General features: G+C 46.6%; 1 protein-coding gene across 1 annotated transcript; it reads right to left on the bottom strand.

Annotated features, from left to right (window-relative positions):
- Nucleotides 1-17,660: 17,660 nt before the first annotated feature.
- Nucleotides 17,661-18,648, bottom strand: LOC123084709 (protein TIFY 11a-like). The gene has a single exon (XM_044506199.1). The coding sequence runs from the start codon at nucleotides 18,407-18,409 to the stop codon at nucleotides 17,882-17,884; it is 528 nt and encodes a 175-aa protein (XP_044362134.1). The 5' UTR covers nucleotides 18,410-18,648; the 3' UTR covers nucleotides 17,661-17,881.

The following is an 18,648-nucleotide window of genomic DNA, read 5'->3' as shown; positions in this document are numbered from 1 at the left end:
GTCCAGTTGCAATAACTACCCATGGCAGGGCGTTTCCTGAGACATTCCATCACGCATGGTTTTCACTTTCAATGAGATTTCGTTGAAATTCACTTAATTTCAATAATTTCGGCAGACACTGAAATATTACGTTTCGGCCAAAATATTTCAACAATTTCAGTATAGCACGACAATTCCAAAAAAATCAAAATATTTTTTAAAATTTTCAAATTTTTAATTGAATTCAAGTGAATATTTCAGTCATTACGCTGAAATGGAAACTGAAATCACTGAATTTCGGTGATTTTGGTTGATGCTGAAATTTTTCTGAAACTGAAATTGAAAATCATGCCACCACGGCCGCCGGCCGCAACCTTGGGTTTCCTCTGCGGGAGACGGCGGCGGCTCTCGACCCGGCGACTGAAGGTCTGGCTACTCCGCCCGATGCATCGCGGCAGCGGTCGGGCTCGGCGGCTGCTCCCGGGAAGCAGCCCATCGACGCCAACCTTGTCGGTGAGCCCGCAACACCCTTTCTTCATTAAGCTATTTTCTGCATTATGGGCTGCGTGCTTAGGGCAACTCTAATCCATCCCCCAAAAAGTTAGCGGCCGAAAACCCATCCCCGAAATTCCTGGGTGGGGAATCGACATTCTCCAACTATGCCTTAGATTACAAAAATAGTTTTACACTATGTGGAATGTAGTTCTGCATATAATTATAGAGGAGGACAAGGACATAGAGAGGAGAACAATGGTGATGAATCTTGCAGTGCGAATGATAACCATCCTAGTGAACATTCCGGTGGTTGATAAAAAGCAGCAAAATGTGTCATATGGTGTGTTTCTCTTCTTGATGTCTTTTTGAGTCAGTGTTCTTGAATATTGCTTACTTCTTGGGTACATTCTGATTTCTCTGTGTTATACATTTAACAGCTGGAGATAAGAAATCGGAATGCAAGAAGCCCCAAACATGATAAATTGCTGCCATTATTTAACTGATTGAACCGATCAACGTAACGTTTGCTACAGCCAAATTGTGGAGCTAGAACTGGTGCGTATCCACGAAGAGTATGTTATCCACTATCAATTATGGACTACACATTTCTACAGTATCTGGTATTCACTTCCGAATATTGACTATAAATTTCTACAGTCGTCCATCTCAAAACAACAGAAAGGGTTTGATTTCTTACAAATTTATTTGCTGTGAATAATTGCAAAATTGAACTTCTCCGTATGCCCATGTTCTACATGCCCGGGATTTATTTCGTTTGGTTAACGGCCACAATTATAGAGCAGATGACTAAACAAGAAAAATGGGTTTTCAACACCTAAAATGCGATGTTCTGTATCCAAGAATCCAAGATAGCAAAGAAAGGACTTCAATATGCAACAAAAGTGCAGTTAGTGTACCAGTGGGCACCAATGGATACTCCTGCTGCACAACTGTATGGTTTCACCTTGTTTTTATAGTGGCTACCAGAGGTGTTGTTTTCCAGTATGTTATCCATTTGATGATGTCATCTTCTCCAGATTTCTCATTTCTGAAGTAACTATTGTGAGTAGGCTCAGGTTAGCAGTGTAACTGTATGTGTTATAATAGCAATCATCGTGTTAAGCACATATGCATGCTAGATGAATGGCATTTAAACTATTTACTTCTTTTTCAACTATAGGTGTTTATCATCTTGTGGCCTCTCTGTTACAATTTGATTCTTGGTGTATATAGATAACCTCGTGCACTGGAGGAAGGATGCACCTCAAAATCTTGAAATAGTCTCATGAAATTCTGGCTTCTTGGAGCAGATACAATTGCTTATCTGACCAGTTCTGATGTGCCCCTGTTTTATGTCTTTTAGCAGCATCGTAGTAACCGTACAGCACTAATATAGTAGAATGTTTATTTCAGAAAATTCGATTAATTTTTCAGGATGATTGTTGTGGCAGAAACTAAATTTTGCATTGCTCTTGTTGCAGTTGTGTCCTTTATATCCAGACAACCATCAGGTACTGTTGAATGAGCTCGAATGGTCAAGTTGCTTGGCTTGGGAAAGTTCTCAAATTTCATGGATTTTATTACTCAGGACAGCACACGTCTACTAAATGCTGACAACCCAGCGGTTGACTATGTACATCAAATTTTAATCAGCCTTTTTTATCAACATGTAAGCTCTTGGGAGTCCTGCTTTCCTATGTCAAATGATTTAACTCAGATACGCATCATCCTAGTTGATTATTTTATTTCTACACGCAGAGATAACTTAAGTAATATGTATGCATCGTGATTGTGATGTTTATTTTTATTGTTGCATGTTCTCATTGAAATTTGTATGAGTGGTAGTATTACAAAGTCTACTCACATTTCATACTTTAATGGAATTGCTAAAATTGCTTTTCTGTCCCATTACCATGACAGTCTAAGTGCAGTTTCTGTCTGACGGATAGTCCAAGATACCAGCATCTCTGTAATTCCTCCATTTCATAGAACCATGTCACTAGTTACAGCGAACATGTATTTTATTTTACTTTGTATGGAGAAAAGTGCACACTTAATTTAAACATGACATAGGATGTCTGTTAATGTATAGGTTTGATTTCCTCTGCCCTCTCTTGATTTATGAGTTGAGATGTCCAATGCCAAGAATGTATTGCTATTAAAATCCTTTGAGGAAGATAACATAGGACAGAACCCGGTTATGTTTCATTGATATTGCAACTGACAAAAAGGATGTTGCCTGGTTATTCGTGATACCGACCTAGTTATCACCGTGCAACAATAGTGGTGTTGGTTGCATGTCTTATATGCAAAACTAACCCCGCTTATATCTGCAAAGAATTTGGGCTTAGCATACCTAAATTAGAACGTATGAGCTACATCGTCTACATTATCGACACTAGAAAAACACTCATTGAACAGTAAACTTCTCTTCTCTTTTTTTAAGGCCATTAAAAGAAGCTTCCTTTCATTTGTAGGTCTCTGTTCCAAACAAGTTGTGCCATTTCTTTTCCCCCTCGAACACTTAAGATGTGCCATTTCCTTTAGTTGATCTCGATGTTACTAAGCTTCAACTACATTATCTATCAGCTGTTCTTCTACTATTCTACCAAGTAAATAAATAATGGCAATGTTGTACTAATAGTTTACCTGATAGAGGAGGGCACACTGCACCTCGCGTATATCAGTCTCTATCTGACGGACAATGCTTCGTGTTTCCTACAGTGTGCAGGTCTGGTTTTCTTTAGTGATGCCATCTGTACTTGGTATTGGACTTGAGGAAGCCAATACAAACATGATCGATGCGGATGAGACTGACGGTAGTGACATTCCATTGCTGCGTATACTAATTAGTTAGACAGCGAAGGCACGACCCTGACTGCTGGTGACGGTTAATTGATTGATTTACTATACACAACGGCGTTGCATCTTATGTTCCTGTGACTGAGACAAGTAATACTTCTGGTGATTCTAAATTGCAATGAATTTGTGCGTGTTCCACGCTGCGCGATAATGCTCCATGGATGGGGATTGGTCGTGACTCGTGCGTCACGAAGAGAACACCGCTACGTTTTTCAAATTTATATAGAGAGGTTGCTTTCATTGTAATGCTTGCTACATTGCGTGTCATCTTATAGCTTGGACATGTGTTTGGGGTGCTTTTCTTGTGTGCTTTGGGGTAATGGGCGTGTATATCCTCCTCCATGATTACGCTGTACATGCTGAGAGGTATGTTTAATCTGCTCATTCTGTTTGTTCAAGTGAAAAACACACAGGGTTGCTCTGATGGATGGAAGACGAAGAAAAAGTGAAATTACAAAGACTCTACAATGACACGCTGAACACCTATGTCTCTTCTTGCAAGGTAACTTTTTCTGTAACGCGCTGAACAATACTGTTACTGCCGGGAAGCTTAGGATTCAATTCCCGCACGCACGCTGCAGCTATATGATGAGTTTTTTTTTGTCCGTGGTTTTTCTTCAGGTTTTAATCCATGGTGTTTGTCCGTTCCAAACTAATTGAAGTTCCAGCTTTGTTCTAAGTCAAACTTCTCCATATTTGACCAGAATCATAGAAAAACGTGTTGACATCTTTGGTTTCTTTTTGGAAAACAAATAACAAATTTGTTGTTATAGATGTTGCTATATTCTTTCTATAGATTTGGTCAAATTTTAAAAACACATTAACTTTGGAACGAAGAAGAAACTATTAACAATTTTTTGGGGACATCAGAAGTACTCTCAAAATGCTCTTATATTATGAGACGGGGGGAGTAACTCTTAATGTGGTTGAACTAATTAGATGTCCAACTAAACAGCAGAAACCAGCGCCCGACCGGCCATGGCTTAAAAGATGTCGCATTTGTCCGTACCATAGAAGTCATCCAACACATGGCTGTATCGGTCTGCCGAGCGGTCCGGACATGTTTTATCTAGCAATTTGGAGACAAAATAGGGGGAGTTTTGCGGGAGTCCACACAGCAGGCACGCAGGACTCCGACACCCTCGGCCGACCCAATCCCCACTCTCGGTCTCATTTCCTCCCCCCCACCTCCCCCCCCCCTCGCTCCTGCTCCTCCCTACTTTACACCCGCACCCTCCACCTTCGTGATCGTTATTGTACGTCTCCGATCGCCACATAAGCATTACCGGACGTCCGCAACCAGCACCAACACGCCCGCTCGCCTCACGACGGTGTTGTCCACTCTGGAACCGTTTGTACACATGTACACTCCGACCCGTGTAGACGACCTCCATGGTGAACACCACGCTCGGCAGGTGTTCGATCAAATGTCTTTGAGCTTATTTTCGAACGCATGTCGTTTTTTAGAGTACGAAGGATGGCGAGCTACTCGACCATGGAGGGTGAGTTGTTGTGCGACGCGTGGTTGGCTTGATTCACGGATTTCGTAGGCAGGAGCAGAGGGGGGACCTTCTGGCAGCAAGTGGATGAAATGTTTCACACACAAAAGCACATTGCGCCTTACGACATGTACATCATTCAAGAATGCAACATGAGGTCGTTATCGTATTGCTGGCACGCTATCCAGAATAGCGTCACCAAGTTCTGTGATGTGGTTCGCCAGCTGGAGACAAGGTGGCCATTGCACACGGTAGAGGACGACGTAAGTTTTGCTTCCTCTTGCTTAACCTATTAATTGATTCATTCACTCAATGTTGGTCTACGCATTATGTAGCCCGCACGCGCTGTTGTGATGTACCACAGGACATGGGGGACAGCCATTTACATACACACACTGTTAGATGAAACTGAAGGGGGGGGGGGGGGGGGGGGTATTGAAGGGCATGATCCGTTAATGAAAACCTTGTTGGACATCCGGATAAATTTAAGACATTGTTGTACTAGATTTAATTTGCATGCTATGTATTGGTGATGTGTGCTATCCTCTATCCGAACTTTGATGAATATCGACCGTTTTGCATAAGCTTCGTTCGGTTAGTTTAAATGCGGGGCAAAATATATGTGGGCAGCGATGGACGATGACGGCCTTTCACACCCGTGTCCGCGGACTGATTCACCTATCTGTGAACGGATGCGGGAGAAAAATTACTGTTCGCACTTGAAGATGCCGTAAAGAAAAGAAAACCGGCAACGGGGCGTAACGAAACGTGCAAATGTCAAATGCTCTTTTTCAGTTGCAAAAAGTGCCAAATGCCGGGAGATTCGCAAAGATAAAACAGGTGCCAAGCACCGAGAGAACGTCACTGTCATGCACGGCGCCACCATACCGAATCGTGTTTCCTCGTGACTCGGTGGCCGCAACGCGTGTGTGCGTACGTGCCAGTACCATGGTGGGGGTCCCGTGCTACCACCGCCACCACGCACTCGATCGACGCGGGCGGGTCACGAGTTCACATGTGCAACAACTCCGGCGGAGGAGATCGAGTAGGGTTTAGGGTTTAGGCAGCAACGGACAGCGGCGTAGCTGCCCTGAAAGTGGGAGCACGGACGTCCACGTCGATCTCCTCTATAATTCCTCCATCCCGCCCTCGCGGTCGACTGTAGACTCACGAATGTGTGTGTGTGTGTGTGTCTGCCTTCCGGGAAAGAGCCATCGACTGGGACTTCTTCCTTTTGCTATGAGCTATAGAGGAGCAGTACGCGTGCATTATCGGCACCGTGTGTAATGTAACATATACTGTGCGTGAAAGCACGATGGAGCGTGCATGAGATGGGCGTGCGTGCATGCGCATGCGTCCGCGTTTGTTGGTTTCATGTTCCTGTCATCACGGGGCACCGCACCGTACGTCCGGCCGGCCGGGACTCCAGAGAATGACAGCAAGTTTGCCGCTTGCTGCATATCCTCGAAGAGAACTACTCCCTCCGTCTCAGGGGCGGAATTGGACCTGGGGCAACTAGGGCTATAGCCCCAGGCGTGGCCCAACTTGCAACTACATGTCCAGCCCTAGACGTGCACATACATTTCCATGCCTAAGCCCATATACAACCCACAGAGCTCTCCATCGCCACCAGCCCACAACGCACGACCGCTCCAAAAGGAATCACCCATCTCGCCCGTAGCTCTCAGTGATTATGTCTGCGGAGTTTTTTTCCCTCGCGTTAGGGTTCTTTCTCCTCTCGGGGCGATTGTAGTCGCCGCCGTTGAGAAACTGCACTTCCCTGCCTCCGCCAAGTTCCCCGGACTTCTCCCTTGGATCGGGGGCGTCGTGTGTGCTCGATGGTCAAGGGAAGGACGGGGGAAGGGGGGGTCTAGGGTTTTCTCTCAAAGCCCGCGTCTCTCTTTCCGATCGGGCTAGGTTTTCGAGTCTTCATGGCATCTGACGGATCTTCGGGGCCAGCCGCTAAGGGGGCTACGGAGCCAGATGATGTGGCAGCGCTCATGGCAGAGTTGGGGCTCCGGGAGGAGGACCTCGATGATGTGGTTTTCGATGAGAAGGATGCACCAGATGAGGCGGCGCTTTGGATAGCGCTTGTTAGGGTTCATACCGCTAAAACCTACAGCCAGTTTTGGTTCTTCAGGAACATGCGAGCAGCATGGGATCTCGCCCAAGAAGTTCAGTTCAAACCTCTGGAAGATAACTTGTATATGGCGCAGTTTTCATGCCTGGGCGATTGGGAAAGAATAACACAAGACGGCCCATGGCACTTCCGTGGTGATGCGGTGATCATTAAACCGTATGATGGCTTGGTGAAGCCGTCTACAGTACAGCTTGACACCATCGAGATATGGGTGCAGATCCATGATGTACCTCCCCTGTATGCTCATCTAGTGCCCTCCCTAGCTTCAAAGGTGGGAGAAGTTCTTTTTGCTGAACCACAATCGCATGACTTCGCGGGAAATTTTCACCGTGTCTGGGTCCGGATCAATGTAAATAAGCCGCTGAAGAACGCAGTATCGATGATAAGGGAAGGGAAGCGCCAGATTTACAGGTTAAAATATGAGAAACTGCCCGACTGATGTGCGGTATGTGGTATGTTGGGACATCTGTTCAAAGAACATGGAAGTGGTTTACACCCTCCTTCAGCTCTGTTTTTCAAGGATCTGAGGGCAAGCTGGGTGATGAGGTCTGGACAGGGCCCGGGAGGAGGCCGGGGACGCAGAGGAGGACGACGAGGTGGACGCGCTGGGCGAGGAACAAGCTCTCGTTCGGATCCCGATGGGAGTGGTGCTTGGAAGGATGAGGCTGGCCATGGAGATGACGAGGTGATGGCTGAGGCAGAATATAATAGGAAGAGGGCGCAGGCAAAGCAACAGCCCAGCAATGTAAACGACACTTCTCAAGGGGCTATGCTGTCGCTACCCTCAACCCAGATTGACCCACTGAGCCCAAGCAGCAGTCAAGACCAAAAGAGGGCCAAGATCAATGCAGAAACAGGAGGTGAAGATGCGGAGAAAAGGAACGGCTCTGGCACGGTCGTCTCATCTTTGGCGGGCTCCTTCAAGGGGCGCCGCCGGGCCCAATGAATACCTTCGTTTGGAACTGTCGTGGCGTGGGCAAAGCGGCGACAGTTCGTGAGCTTCGTGACTTCGCGAGGCAATTTGCCCCTACCCTTTTTTGTATTCTGGAAACACAAATGGATAGTGCAAGGGTAGAAGCATTAGCGAATACTTTTGGTTATGATAACTCCTACGCGGTTAGTAGTCAAGGTAGAAGTGGAGGAATAGGCTTGTTTTGTAACAATTCAATAAAAGTGGAAATCTTGGTTATTTTGTTTACCATCTTGATGTTTCTGTTGAGGAACAAAATACAGAGAAATGGAGGCTGACTTGCGTATATGGAGAGGCGCAGACCAATTTGAGGCACCAAACCTGGACAACACTGAAAAACATTAGTACTTTGACTGCGCTTCCATGGCTCTGCGTCGGTGATTTTAATGAAGTGTTGCGGCCAGATGAACACCAGGGTGTTGGACAGCGCAGCAACGCACATATTCAGGCTTTCCGGGAGACTCTAGACGTATGCATGTTGATTGATTTGGGTTACAAAGGCAATTTTTAGACTTTTGAAAAGAAGGTGACGGGAGGAACCTACACTAGATGCATACTTGACAGAGCTCTAGTGAGTGCTTCATGGTTAGCTAGGTTTCCTTTGGCCTCGGTATCTCACTTGGTGGGCGTTACCTCCGATCATTCTTCGCTTTTGATAGAGCGAGATGCAGGGAACACAGCTAGTTTTCAGAATTTGTTCAGATATGAGACAATGTGGGAAACACATGAAAGCTTCCATGACATGATACAGGAAGGATGGGACGGGAGTCCACCCTGTACAACGGTGGTTGAATTGAGGAACAAGCTAACAAATTTAGCCAAGGATCTGGGGAGGTGGAGTTGTGACACTTTCGGATGTGTGAGGAAAGAGATAAAAAAATTAAAACAAATGCTGGAAGAACTTAAGAATGATCCATTGAGGTTGGGTCCTTCCCATGTTGAGCTAAAAGTGAATGAGCGGCTGATTGAGATGTACCACAGGGAGGAGATCATGTGGCGCCAAAGAGCTAGAGTTGAGTGGTTGTCCGCTGGAGACAAAAACACAAAAAGTTTCCACCTCCAAGCCAGCCTTCGACGGAAGAAGAACATGATTAAGGCGCTGCAGAATTCTCTAGGAGTGGAGATTTCTGATCCTGATGAGCTAAAAGCGTTAACTAATGCTTTTTACCAGTCTTTATATACATCCGAGGGAGTGCAGAATACGGAGGCAGTTTTAACTCATGTGCCGCGGAAAGTTACAGAAGCAATGAACGCGAGTTTGTGCGCGCCATACACTAAGGAGGAGGTAAAAGTTGCTCTATTTCAGATGTTCCCTACCAAAGCACCGGGGCCTGATGGTTTTCCGACCCACTTTTATCAACGTCACTGGGATGTGTGTGGTGATGAAGTTGCCAATATTGTACTCAGAATTGTAAGAGGCGAAGAGAGCCCGACATCCATAAATGACACTGTGCTGGTATTGATTCCCAAGGTAAATAATCCAATGGTACTTGCTCAGTTTTGGCCCATAAGTCTATGCAACGTCCTGTATAAGATAGCCTCTAAGGTGATTTCGAACAGATTAAAAATTATTTTACCTGATATAATTTCTGAAGAACAATCTGCCTTCGTCCCTGGGAGATTGATCACAGACAATATCATATGTGCGTATGAATGTTTGCATTTCATGAAGAGGTCGGGAGAAAAATCCAACAGTTTATGTGCCCTAAAGCTGGACATGATGAAGGCGTACGACAGACTGGAGTGGAGTTACCTCAGGGGCATAATTACAAAACTGGGGTTCGATCATCACTGGATAGATGTTGTCATGGGCATGGTAACCTCAATTTCTTTTTCTGTTTGCTTTAATGGTGAAAAACTTGACTCTTTTAATCCTACATGGGGTATTCGGCAGGGAGACCCGATCTCCCCCTACTTATTCTTGATTGCAGCAGAGGGCCTTTCGTGCCTCCTTAAATCGAGTTCTTAGTCGTCTTTGACGGGTCTTCAGGTGGCACCTACGGCTCCAACCGTTAACTACCTCCTGTTTGCAGATGATAGCCTGCTACTTTTCAAGGCCAGTGGAGAAGGATCAGTCGCTGTGTCAAACCTGCTTAATACATATTGCAATGCCTCTGGACAGAGAATTAACAATGAGAAAGCATCCATCTTTTTCAGTAAGGGTTGCCCTGCGGCAGTGAGAGAGACTGTCAAAAACAATCTGCATGTTCACAATGAATCGTTGAGTGAACGCTACTTGGGTATGCCGACGGATGTTGGTCACTCGAAGAACGAGACCTTTAAATATCTTCGAGACCGAGTTTGGGAAAAGATTAAAGGATGGATGGAGAAGCTACTCTCTTCGGCGGGTAAGGAAGTACTAATCAAATCAGTAGCACAAGCAATTCCAGTTTATTCAATGTCTTGTTTTAGATTGCCACGAGGACTATGTGAGTGTATCACTTCTATCATACGACAGTTTTTCTGGGGATCTAAGCACGGAAGGAGGAAACCTAGCTGGGTGGCTTGGGACATCTTAACCATGCCAAAGCATTTGGGAGGATTAGGATTTAGAGACTTGGAGATATTTAATCTTGCTCTCCTAGCAAGACAGGCATGGAGGATTTTAACAGATAATGCGTCTCTCAGTGCGAGGATTTTGAAGGCAGTTTATTTTCCGGATTGCTCATTGCTACAGGCCGAATTGGGAGCGCATCCTTCACAAATATGGCGGGCCATATTGGATGGGCGTGACATACTGGCTCAAGGGATTATCCGCAGAGTAGGCGATGGAGAAACTACAGATATATGGCACCACAACTGGTTTCCAAGGGATAGTTTTAAGAGGCCAATCACTTCACTAATACTGAATCCTCCGGGAAGAGTGGCAGAATTAATTGATGCTACTTCAGCAAGCTGGAACGAAGGTCTAGTCCGGACAGTTTTTACGCATTTTGATGCAGAAGCTATTCTTCAAATTCCGTTATGTACACGGAGAGTGGCGGACTTTTGGGCATGGCATGAGGAGACCCGAGGAAGTTTCAGTGTGAGGTCGGCATACCGTATGATAATGAAAACAAAACATAGCCGCGAGGCATGGCTGAACGAGGAGGGAGGGACGTCATATGATCACAACGAAACCAACAAATGGACAATGATCTGGCACCTGCAAGTCCCCTCAAAGCTCAAGATGTTTGTGTGGCGTTCAGCTCGACATTCGATACCGACGGGAACAGTTCTGGAGCATCGCCACATGGCTACAGAGGACACCTGCCTGTTATGCGGAGCTGTCGATACATGGAAATATGCGTTACTGAAGTGCCCGATGGCCGCGAGTGTGTGGGCTTTGGCTCCTGACGAGTTGCTTGAACATATGCTAGCTCGGGAAGAAGACAGCCCAAAAGAGTGGCTGTTTGCTTTGCATGCAACTCTGAAGAAGGATCTTTTTGATCTTATGGTCGTTACCCTCTGAGCGCTTTGGGGCGTTAGGCGAAAAGCAATACATGAGAATATATTCCAATCTCCGCACTCTCTAAACACGTTCATATCCAGTTACTTGCGAGAACTTGAGGTGATGAATACCAAAGTTTCAATGCAAGCGCCGCCAGTAGTGCAGACAACACAACGCTGGATACCCCCTTTGTCAGGCAACGCCAAGATGAACGTCGATGCTGCTGTGTCAAGGTGAGGGTACGGTTCAGTGGGGGTGATTTGCAAGGATCAAGATGGATCTTTCTTGGGGGCCTCGGCATTTCATTTCAAGAACATCACGGACCCTCCGACCCTCGAGTCTCTTGCCATCAGAGAAGCTCTTGCGTTGGTAGAGGATCTATATCTGAGACGTATCCAGGTTGCGTCGGACTGCAAGGCCGTGGTGGAGGAGATACACAAGAAGAACCTGCCTAATTACGGTGCTATTACACATGAAATAACAGAACACTCTGCGGTTTTTGATTTTTGCAATTTTAGTCATGAATCTAGGAGCTCTAATTATGAAGCTCACAACCTAGCAAAACATGCTCTCTCTCTCTCTCGGTGATGGCCGCCATGTTTGGTTAGGGCATCCCGGGAATTTACCATCCGTCCCTGTAAACATTGTGACGAATTAATAAAGCTTCGCGACGTTGTCTCAAAAAAAAAAACCCCATCTCGCCCGTTCGCTGCTCTCCATCGCCATGATGCACGACTCAGGCTCGCTCTCTCGGTTTCCATCGTCTCCCCAGATCAATCAGAAAAACAAAACCTCGTTCATGTTGCGCCGCCAATTCACCTCGTTTATCTGCAAAACTAAACCCGCTTATATCTGCAAAGCATTTGCGCTTAGCGCACCTCATTTAGAACATACGAGCTACGTCGGCTACATTTACCGACACTAGAAAAACACTCATTAAACCGTAAACTTCTCTTCTTCTTTTTATAAGGAGATTAAAAGAAACTCCCTTTCATTTATGGATCTCTCTTCCAAACAAGTTGTGCCATTTCTTTTTCCCCTCGAACACTTAATATGTGCCATTTCATCTAGTTGATCTCGATGTTGCTAAGCTTCAAGTACGTTATCTATCAGTTCTTCTTCTACTATATATTCTATCAGCTGTTCTTCTACATTATCGGATGGAGGAGGGTACACTGCACCTTGCATGCATCGGTCTCTATCTGATGGACAATGCTTCCTGTTTCCTACAGCGTGTAGGACTGGTTTTCTTTAGTGATGCCATCTGTACTTGGTATTGGACTTCAGGTAACCAATGCAAACATGATCCATGCGGATGAGACTGACGGTAGTGACATTCCGTTGCTGCGTACACTAATTAGTTAGACAGCGAAGGCGCGACCCTGACTGCTGGTTATGGATAATTAATTTGATTTACTATACACAACGGCGTTGCATCTTATGTTCCTGTGACTGAGACAAGCAATACTTGTGGCGATTCTAAATTGCAATGAATTTGAGCGTGTTCCACGCTGCGCGATAATGCTCCATCGATGGGGATTGGTCGTGTGTCACGAAGAGAGCACCGCTGCGTTTTTTAAATATATAGAGAGGTTGCTTTCGTTGTAATTTTTGCTTCATTGCGTGTCATCTTAAAGCGTGGACATGTGTTTTGGGTGCTTTTCTTGTGTGCTGCGGGGTAATGGGCGTGTACGTCCTCCTCCATGATTACGCGGTACGGGATGAGAGGTATGTTTAATCTGCTCATTCTGTTTGTTCGAGTGCAGAACGCACAGTGATTGCTGTGATGAAGAAAGGACGAAGAAAAAGGGAGTGAGATTACAAAGTCTCTCTACGATAACACACTGAACACATCTGTTTCTGCTTGCAAGGTATTTTCTGTGACACGCTGAACAATACTGTTACTGCCTGGAAGCTCAGGATTCAGCTCCCGCACGCACGCTGCAGCTTTTTTTAAAAAAAAAGAAGGTTAACCCCCGGTCTCATCTGCATCATTCGATGCACACAGCGATTTTATTTAGAAAATAGTCCAAAAGTCTCCTCAAGTGGTCTCTAAAGATCATAAAGAAACAAATGCCACACGCGGCCAAAAGTAAAAAAAGCCACAACCGGCTATAATAGATCAAGATGTCTACACACCTAGCCTATTACTAAACCGCCATCCATATCGGTTGTATGTATCTCGTGCAACCATTTCCCATCGGTTGCACCCAATAGCCATGTGCTCCCTATGGTTCGTATGGCTTAGCATGGACCACGCACGGATACATGTAGACGCTCTGAAGATGACCTGCAAAAAATTAGTAATGTTTTGTCTGTTAAAGGCAACATCATTCCGACAATTCCATAACGCCCAAAGCAACGCACATTGCTCCGACTCTGATTTGTGCAGCTGTCTGAGGTGCCACCCCATTCAGCCAGTTATGAAAAAACTGTGATATTGAAGTTGGCGGAGTGATGTTAAAAGCAACATGAATAGTTCTCCAAAGTAATCTAACAATCGGACATTTAATAAGTAGATGTTCAATTGTTTCATTCTGGTCACAAAAGTAACATCGTTGACTCCCTTCCCAATTGTGTTTGTCTAGATTATCTTTGGTTAAGATTACACCTTTGTGAACAAACCACATAAACACTTTTATTTTCAACGGCACCTTAATTTTTCAGATATGGCCCGACCTCGGGATGTCTCCAGTATTGATTAAATCCGTATACATTTATTTAACCGTGAAAACACCTGACCCCGTTAACTTCCAACTTATCGTGTCATTGGCATCCGAAAGATCAATCTCCATTAACACCACGCTGCAGCTATATGATGATATTTTTTTTGTGTGTGGGTCTGTGATATTTCTTCAGGTTTAAATCCATGGTGTTTCTCCATTCCAAACTAGTCGAAGTTCTAGCTTTGTTCCAAGTCAAACTTCCCCATATTTGATCAGAATCATATAAAAACGTGCTAACATCTTTGGATTCTTTTTGGAAAATAAATCTATGACAAATAAAAATGAAACTAATTTGGTGTTGTAGATGTTGATGTACTCTTTCTGTAGATTTGGTCAAAATTTTAAAAAGTTCAACTTTGGTAGGAAGAAGAAACTATAACCCGCAAAAAAAAGGGGGCATCAGAGGTACTTTCCTTTGTAATAAAGGAACATAAGACTTTAGTGATCGAAGGTGGTGTTTGATTCTCTAGTTCTAGGATTTTTTCTAGTCCCAACTAAAAAGTCTCTAGTCTCTAAAAAATCTCTCCCTGTTTGTTTCCAGAGACTAAAAAGTCATTAGTCCCTTCCTAGAGGTTATTAAATGACCATGTTGCCCCTAGTATATAGAAAAATAACAATCAAACAACACCATGGGGTGGCGGGCCAATGGGTGCATGGAGGGGCATTGTTGAAAAAGTCTCAAAAAGTCCCAAAAAGACTCTCCTTGAGAGTCTTCTTCATTTAGTCCCAAATGTCTAGTTTAGTCCCTAAAAAGTCCCTCCCGCTTGGTAAAAAAGTCTCTAAGAAACAAACACCCCCTAAAAGGTCTAAGGGCATGTACAATGGTTGATAAGGTAGTCTTATCTTAAGTTTTGCATGTAATTTAGAGATGACAAAGAAAAATGTTTACAATGGGTCATCTCTTAGCCTTATCTTCAATAATTAGCAATTCCTAAAAATATGGTGAGACATATTGTGCTAAGAGATCATCTCTTGTCTTATTTTAAATAAGAGAAGACAAGTCTTCTCTTATGAGTTCTATCTTCTCCACCTCATCATTTATCCTACATGGCACTCTTAAGATAGCACCAACTAATCAGTTGTTTTTCGCAAAAAAAGAAGAAGAACTAATTAGATGTCCAAGTAAACGGAAGAAACCGGTGCCCGGCCGGCCATGGCTTAAAACATGCCGCTCAAACCGGCAACGGGGCGTAACGGGATGTGCAAATGCCGAATGCTCTTTCTCTGTAGAGCCGCAGGTGCCGAACGCCGGGCGGTCGCAAAGATAGATAGATGGAACCTGCACCCACCACCGAAGCCCAAGGTCGCCGTCATGCACGCTGGCGCGACCACCGAATTGTTTTTCCTCGTGACTCGGTGGCCGCGACACGTAGGGGATCGAGGCCGGCAGCGACAGACCGCGTAGCTGCCCTGAAAGCGGGAGCACGGCCGTCGCCGTCCGTCCGCCCGTCTCCCCTTTTAACCCGTAGTCCATCTCGCCCTCGCGGTCGACGGTGGACTCACGAGTGCGCGCGCGCGCGTGCCTTCCGGGAAAGAGCCGGAGTAGTTGGCGTCGACCGGGACGTCTTGGGTACAGGAATATTTCGAGCGGGCGAGCATGAGATGGGCGTGCATGCATGCGTCCGCATTTGTTGTTTCTGTCATCACGGGACGCCGTACGTCCGGCCGGCCGGGGATCACAAGAAGTTTGCCGCCTGCTCCATTCTCGAAAGGAACTATATCCACATACTATAGGATTCTGTTTGCTGCAACGTGCTAAAAAAATGAGAGCTGTTCCTACTTGAAGCTGGCTTTCTGTGAAGTAACAAGTTTTCTTCTGGCGATCGAGGTTTCTCGCTAATAACTAATAAGAGAAGCTGCGATGACATATAGTACAACTCAACAGCTCACCGTCTCATTCTCATGCACGCCCATTTCATCATGCAACTAATCGTAGGTGAAAAAGAGGAAGATGCGTACGGCGTCCGTGTCACGCTCGCATGCTTGCCGGGCAGCCCCAAAAGCGCCTCAACCCATGAGCGTGAGCGAGCGGATCACGCGAACCTCGCCTCCCAACCAACCACGGCATCACAGGGGCACACTTTCGACCCTTGCTCCTCCTGTCACGCACGCGCGCATGCAGCGGCGTCATGCCGTTCCCATTCCCCCCCCCCCCCCCCCTCTCTCTCTCTCTCTCTCTCTCTCTCTCTCTCTCTCTCTCTCTCTCTCTCTCTCTCTCTCTCTCTCTCTCTCTCTCTCTCTCTCTCTCTCTCTCTCCCGTGCTCCCCTCCGTACGTCGCCGCAATGCATGACGACGTACGCACACGTCCGTTCCGTGCGCATGCACGGTGCTTCATGGGCGCTTTGCCGCGCGCGCGGGGGTGGGTTGATCGGGAGGAGCCAGGAAAGAGGGAGCCGGCCGGAAGCCACCGGGGCGCCGAACAGTTGGGCGCGCCGTACGTAGCGCCGCATCATGCATTGCATGCATGCATGCATGGTGGCTCGAAAATCACATGAAGCCATCCACATCGAGGCACATGTAACATGCGATTGGTCGCGAGTTAACTAGCTGGAGTACGCCTCAAGGCAGCAAAGCAACGGGAAATCAACGTGCGGTTCCTGCAACTGGTTTCCGTGCCTGATGGCCAGCTCGGTCGGAGACACGGCACGTACGCACGTACGGCGGTGCAATGCGTACAAGACGTGCGTACGCGTACGACGATGCCGTGCTGCACTGCACTGCAATCAGTGCGGGCCCATACAGCAAACCGACCGATATCGATCCCTAATTTTAATGTGTCCTGTCCATCTGTACGTGTGTGTTAAATCACACAACCATCGTACTGATCGTATGCTTTTGGTCCTAACAAAGAGCATCTCTAGCTCGTTTCCTCTAAAATTTAACTCCTCGAATCACCACCTAGAGATCAACTAGAATGCGGCGTCAGATTTTTAAGCACGGCAAAGCAAATGTTTCTTATAGCAAAGTATGTTGCCACGAGGATGACAATTTTCTTTGACAAACTCGGCGATTCCTGACAAAAAAAACTGAACATAGCAAGGATCCGCCATTGTTTGCTAAAGGAAATTGTCATCCTCATGTTATGGTTGTTATGAAGCTTCTAATGAATTTTGTTTGGAGAATTGTCACCCATGCTTAATGGTTGAATATGAAATTTGTATGAAAATGGTTTTTTCCTTATCTGTAGTTCCATACATAACAGGGTTGTGTTTTTTTCACTTTACGTGAACTATTATAATTTAAATATTTCTAGATGTGACATGAAGTTCATTGAATTCTTTTGTTGAAATTTTCCTCCATGATTAATGGTTTTATACAAATTTGTACGAATAATGCAATTCTATCAATTTTCTTGTATGTAATACTCCCTCCGTCCCATAATATAAGAACGTTTTTATTATACTACACTAATGTAAAAAACGTTCTGCCGACGGAGGGAGTACCATATATAATAGTGTTTTGACAAACTCATTGATCATTAAATTTAAAATAAATAAACGGCGCATCAGTATATATGAGGCGAGCAACTTGGCAACACATGGTTGATACAACATACATAAATTAAGAAACATAGTGCATGGGTTAAATTTTGATGGAATGTTACGATTATGTTACCGCGCTCTGCAGTGAGCATGCATGCCACGACATGTGGCTTGAATTGATGTACTTACTACTACTACTAGACGTTAATAACACCGTGCTACGGAAGCAAGGGTTGTTTCAATTCCCCGCTGATCACAGCTCGATGTACCAATGTTGCCGTGCATGTTGAGAGGTTATCACGGCGCGTGCATGTCCCCTAAGCTACCCAGGGCAAGCCAGGAAGAAGCCTCCGTCTTGCCCTTCTTCTTTGGCGGCGCCGGCTCCTCCTCATGATGCGCGTACGGCGGACCCTCGGGGGCGGGGGCGGGGGCGGCGCCGGCGGACCTGTCCTTGCGCTTCGACAGGAACCGCTGCAGCGACGCCTTCCTCGCGATCGGCATGTCGACGAACGCCGGCGCGGGCGGCTGTGCGACGGGCGCTCCCTGCGAGGCCGCCGCCGCCGCGGCGGCGAACCGGATCAGCTCGGCGGCCCTGGCCGGCGTGCAGCCGTCGAGCACCACCACCCTCCCCCCGTAGAAGATGGTCAGCTCCTGCGCCCCGTCCGCCGGCGAGCCGGGCTCCTGGAGGGCGGCCCCCAGCACGCCGGGCGCCGAGACGCCGGACGCCCTGACGTACTGGCTGAGCACGCCGCAGGCCGAGGCGAAGCGGCGCGCCGCGGAGTCGGCCGCAGCCGCCGTCGCCGTCGTGGTCGCCATCGGCGGCATCGTCGCCTGGACGGACGTGCGGGCTAGTGGGCGAGGCGAGGCGAGGCGAGCCGAGCCGAGACGAGAGAGAGGGAGGGTTTCGGTGGCGATCAATGGCGTTCGCTAAGCTCTGCGCACCAACCGCGGTCGCCGTTCGATCGATCGAGTTCGTGGACCCCGTGTTATATAGATGGACGCGGCAGGAGGCAGGGGAGGTGGAGACGAGACGGGACGAGACGAGGAGTTGGTTGCCATGCAGT

This window comes from Triticum aestivum, chromosome 4A (genome assembly GCF_018294505.1).
Source record: "Triticum aestivum cultivar Chinese Spring chromosome 4A, IWGSC CS RefSeq v2.1, whole genome shotgun sequence".
NCBI classification, from domain to species: domain Eukaryota; kingdom Viridiplantae; phylum Streptophyta; class Magnoliopsida; order Poales; family Poaceae; genus Triticum; species Triticum aestivum.
The sequence above is the reverse complement of the archived record's forward strand: the minus strand, read 5'-3'. Positions and strand labels throughout refer to the sequence as shown.

Coding starts and splice junctions, on each gene's coding strand:
- LOC123084709 (XM_044506199.1), bottom strand. CDS start 18,409: ATGCCGCCGATGGCGACCACGACGGCGACGGCGGCTGCGGCCGACTCC.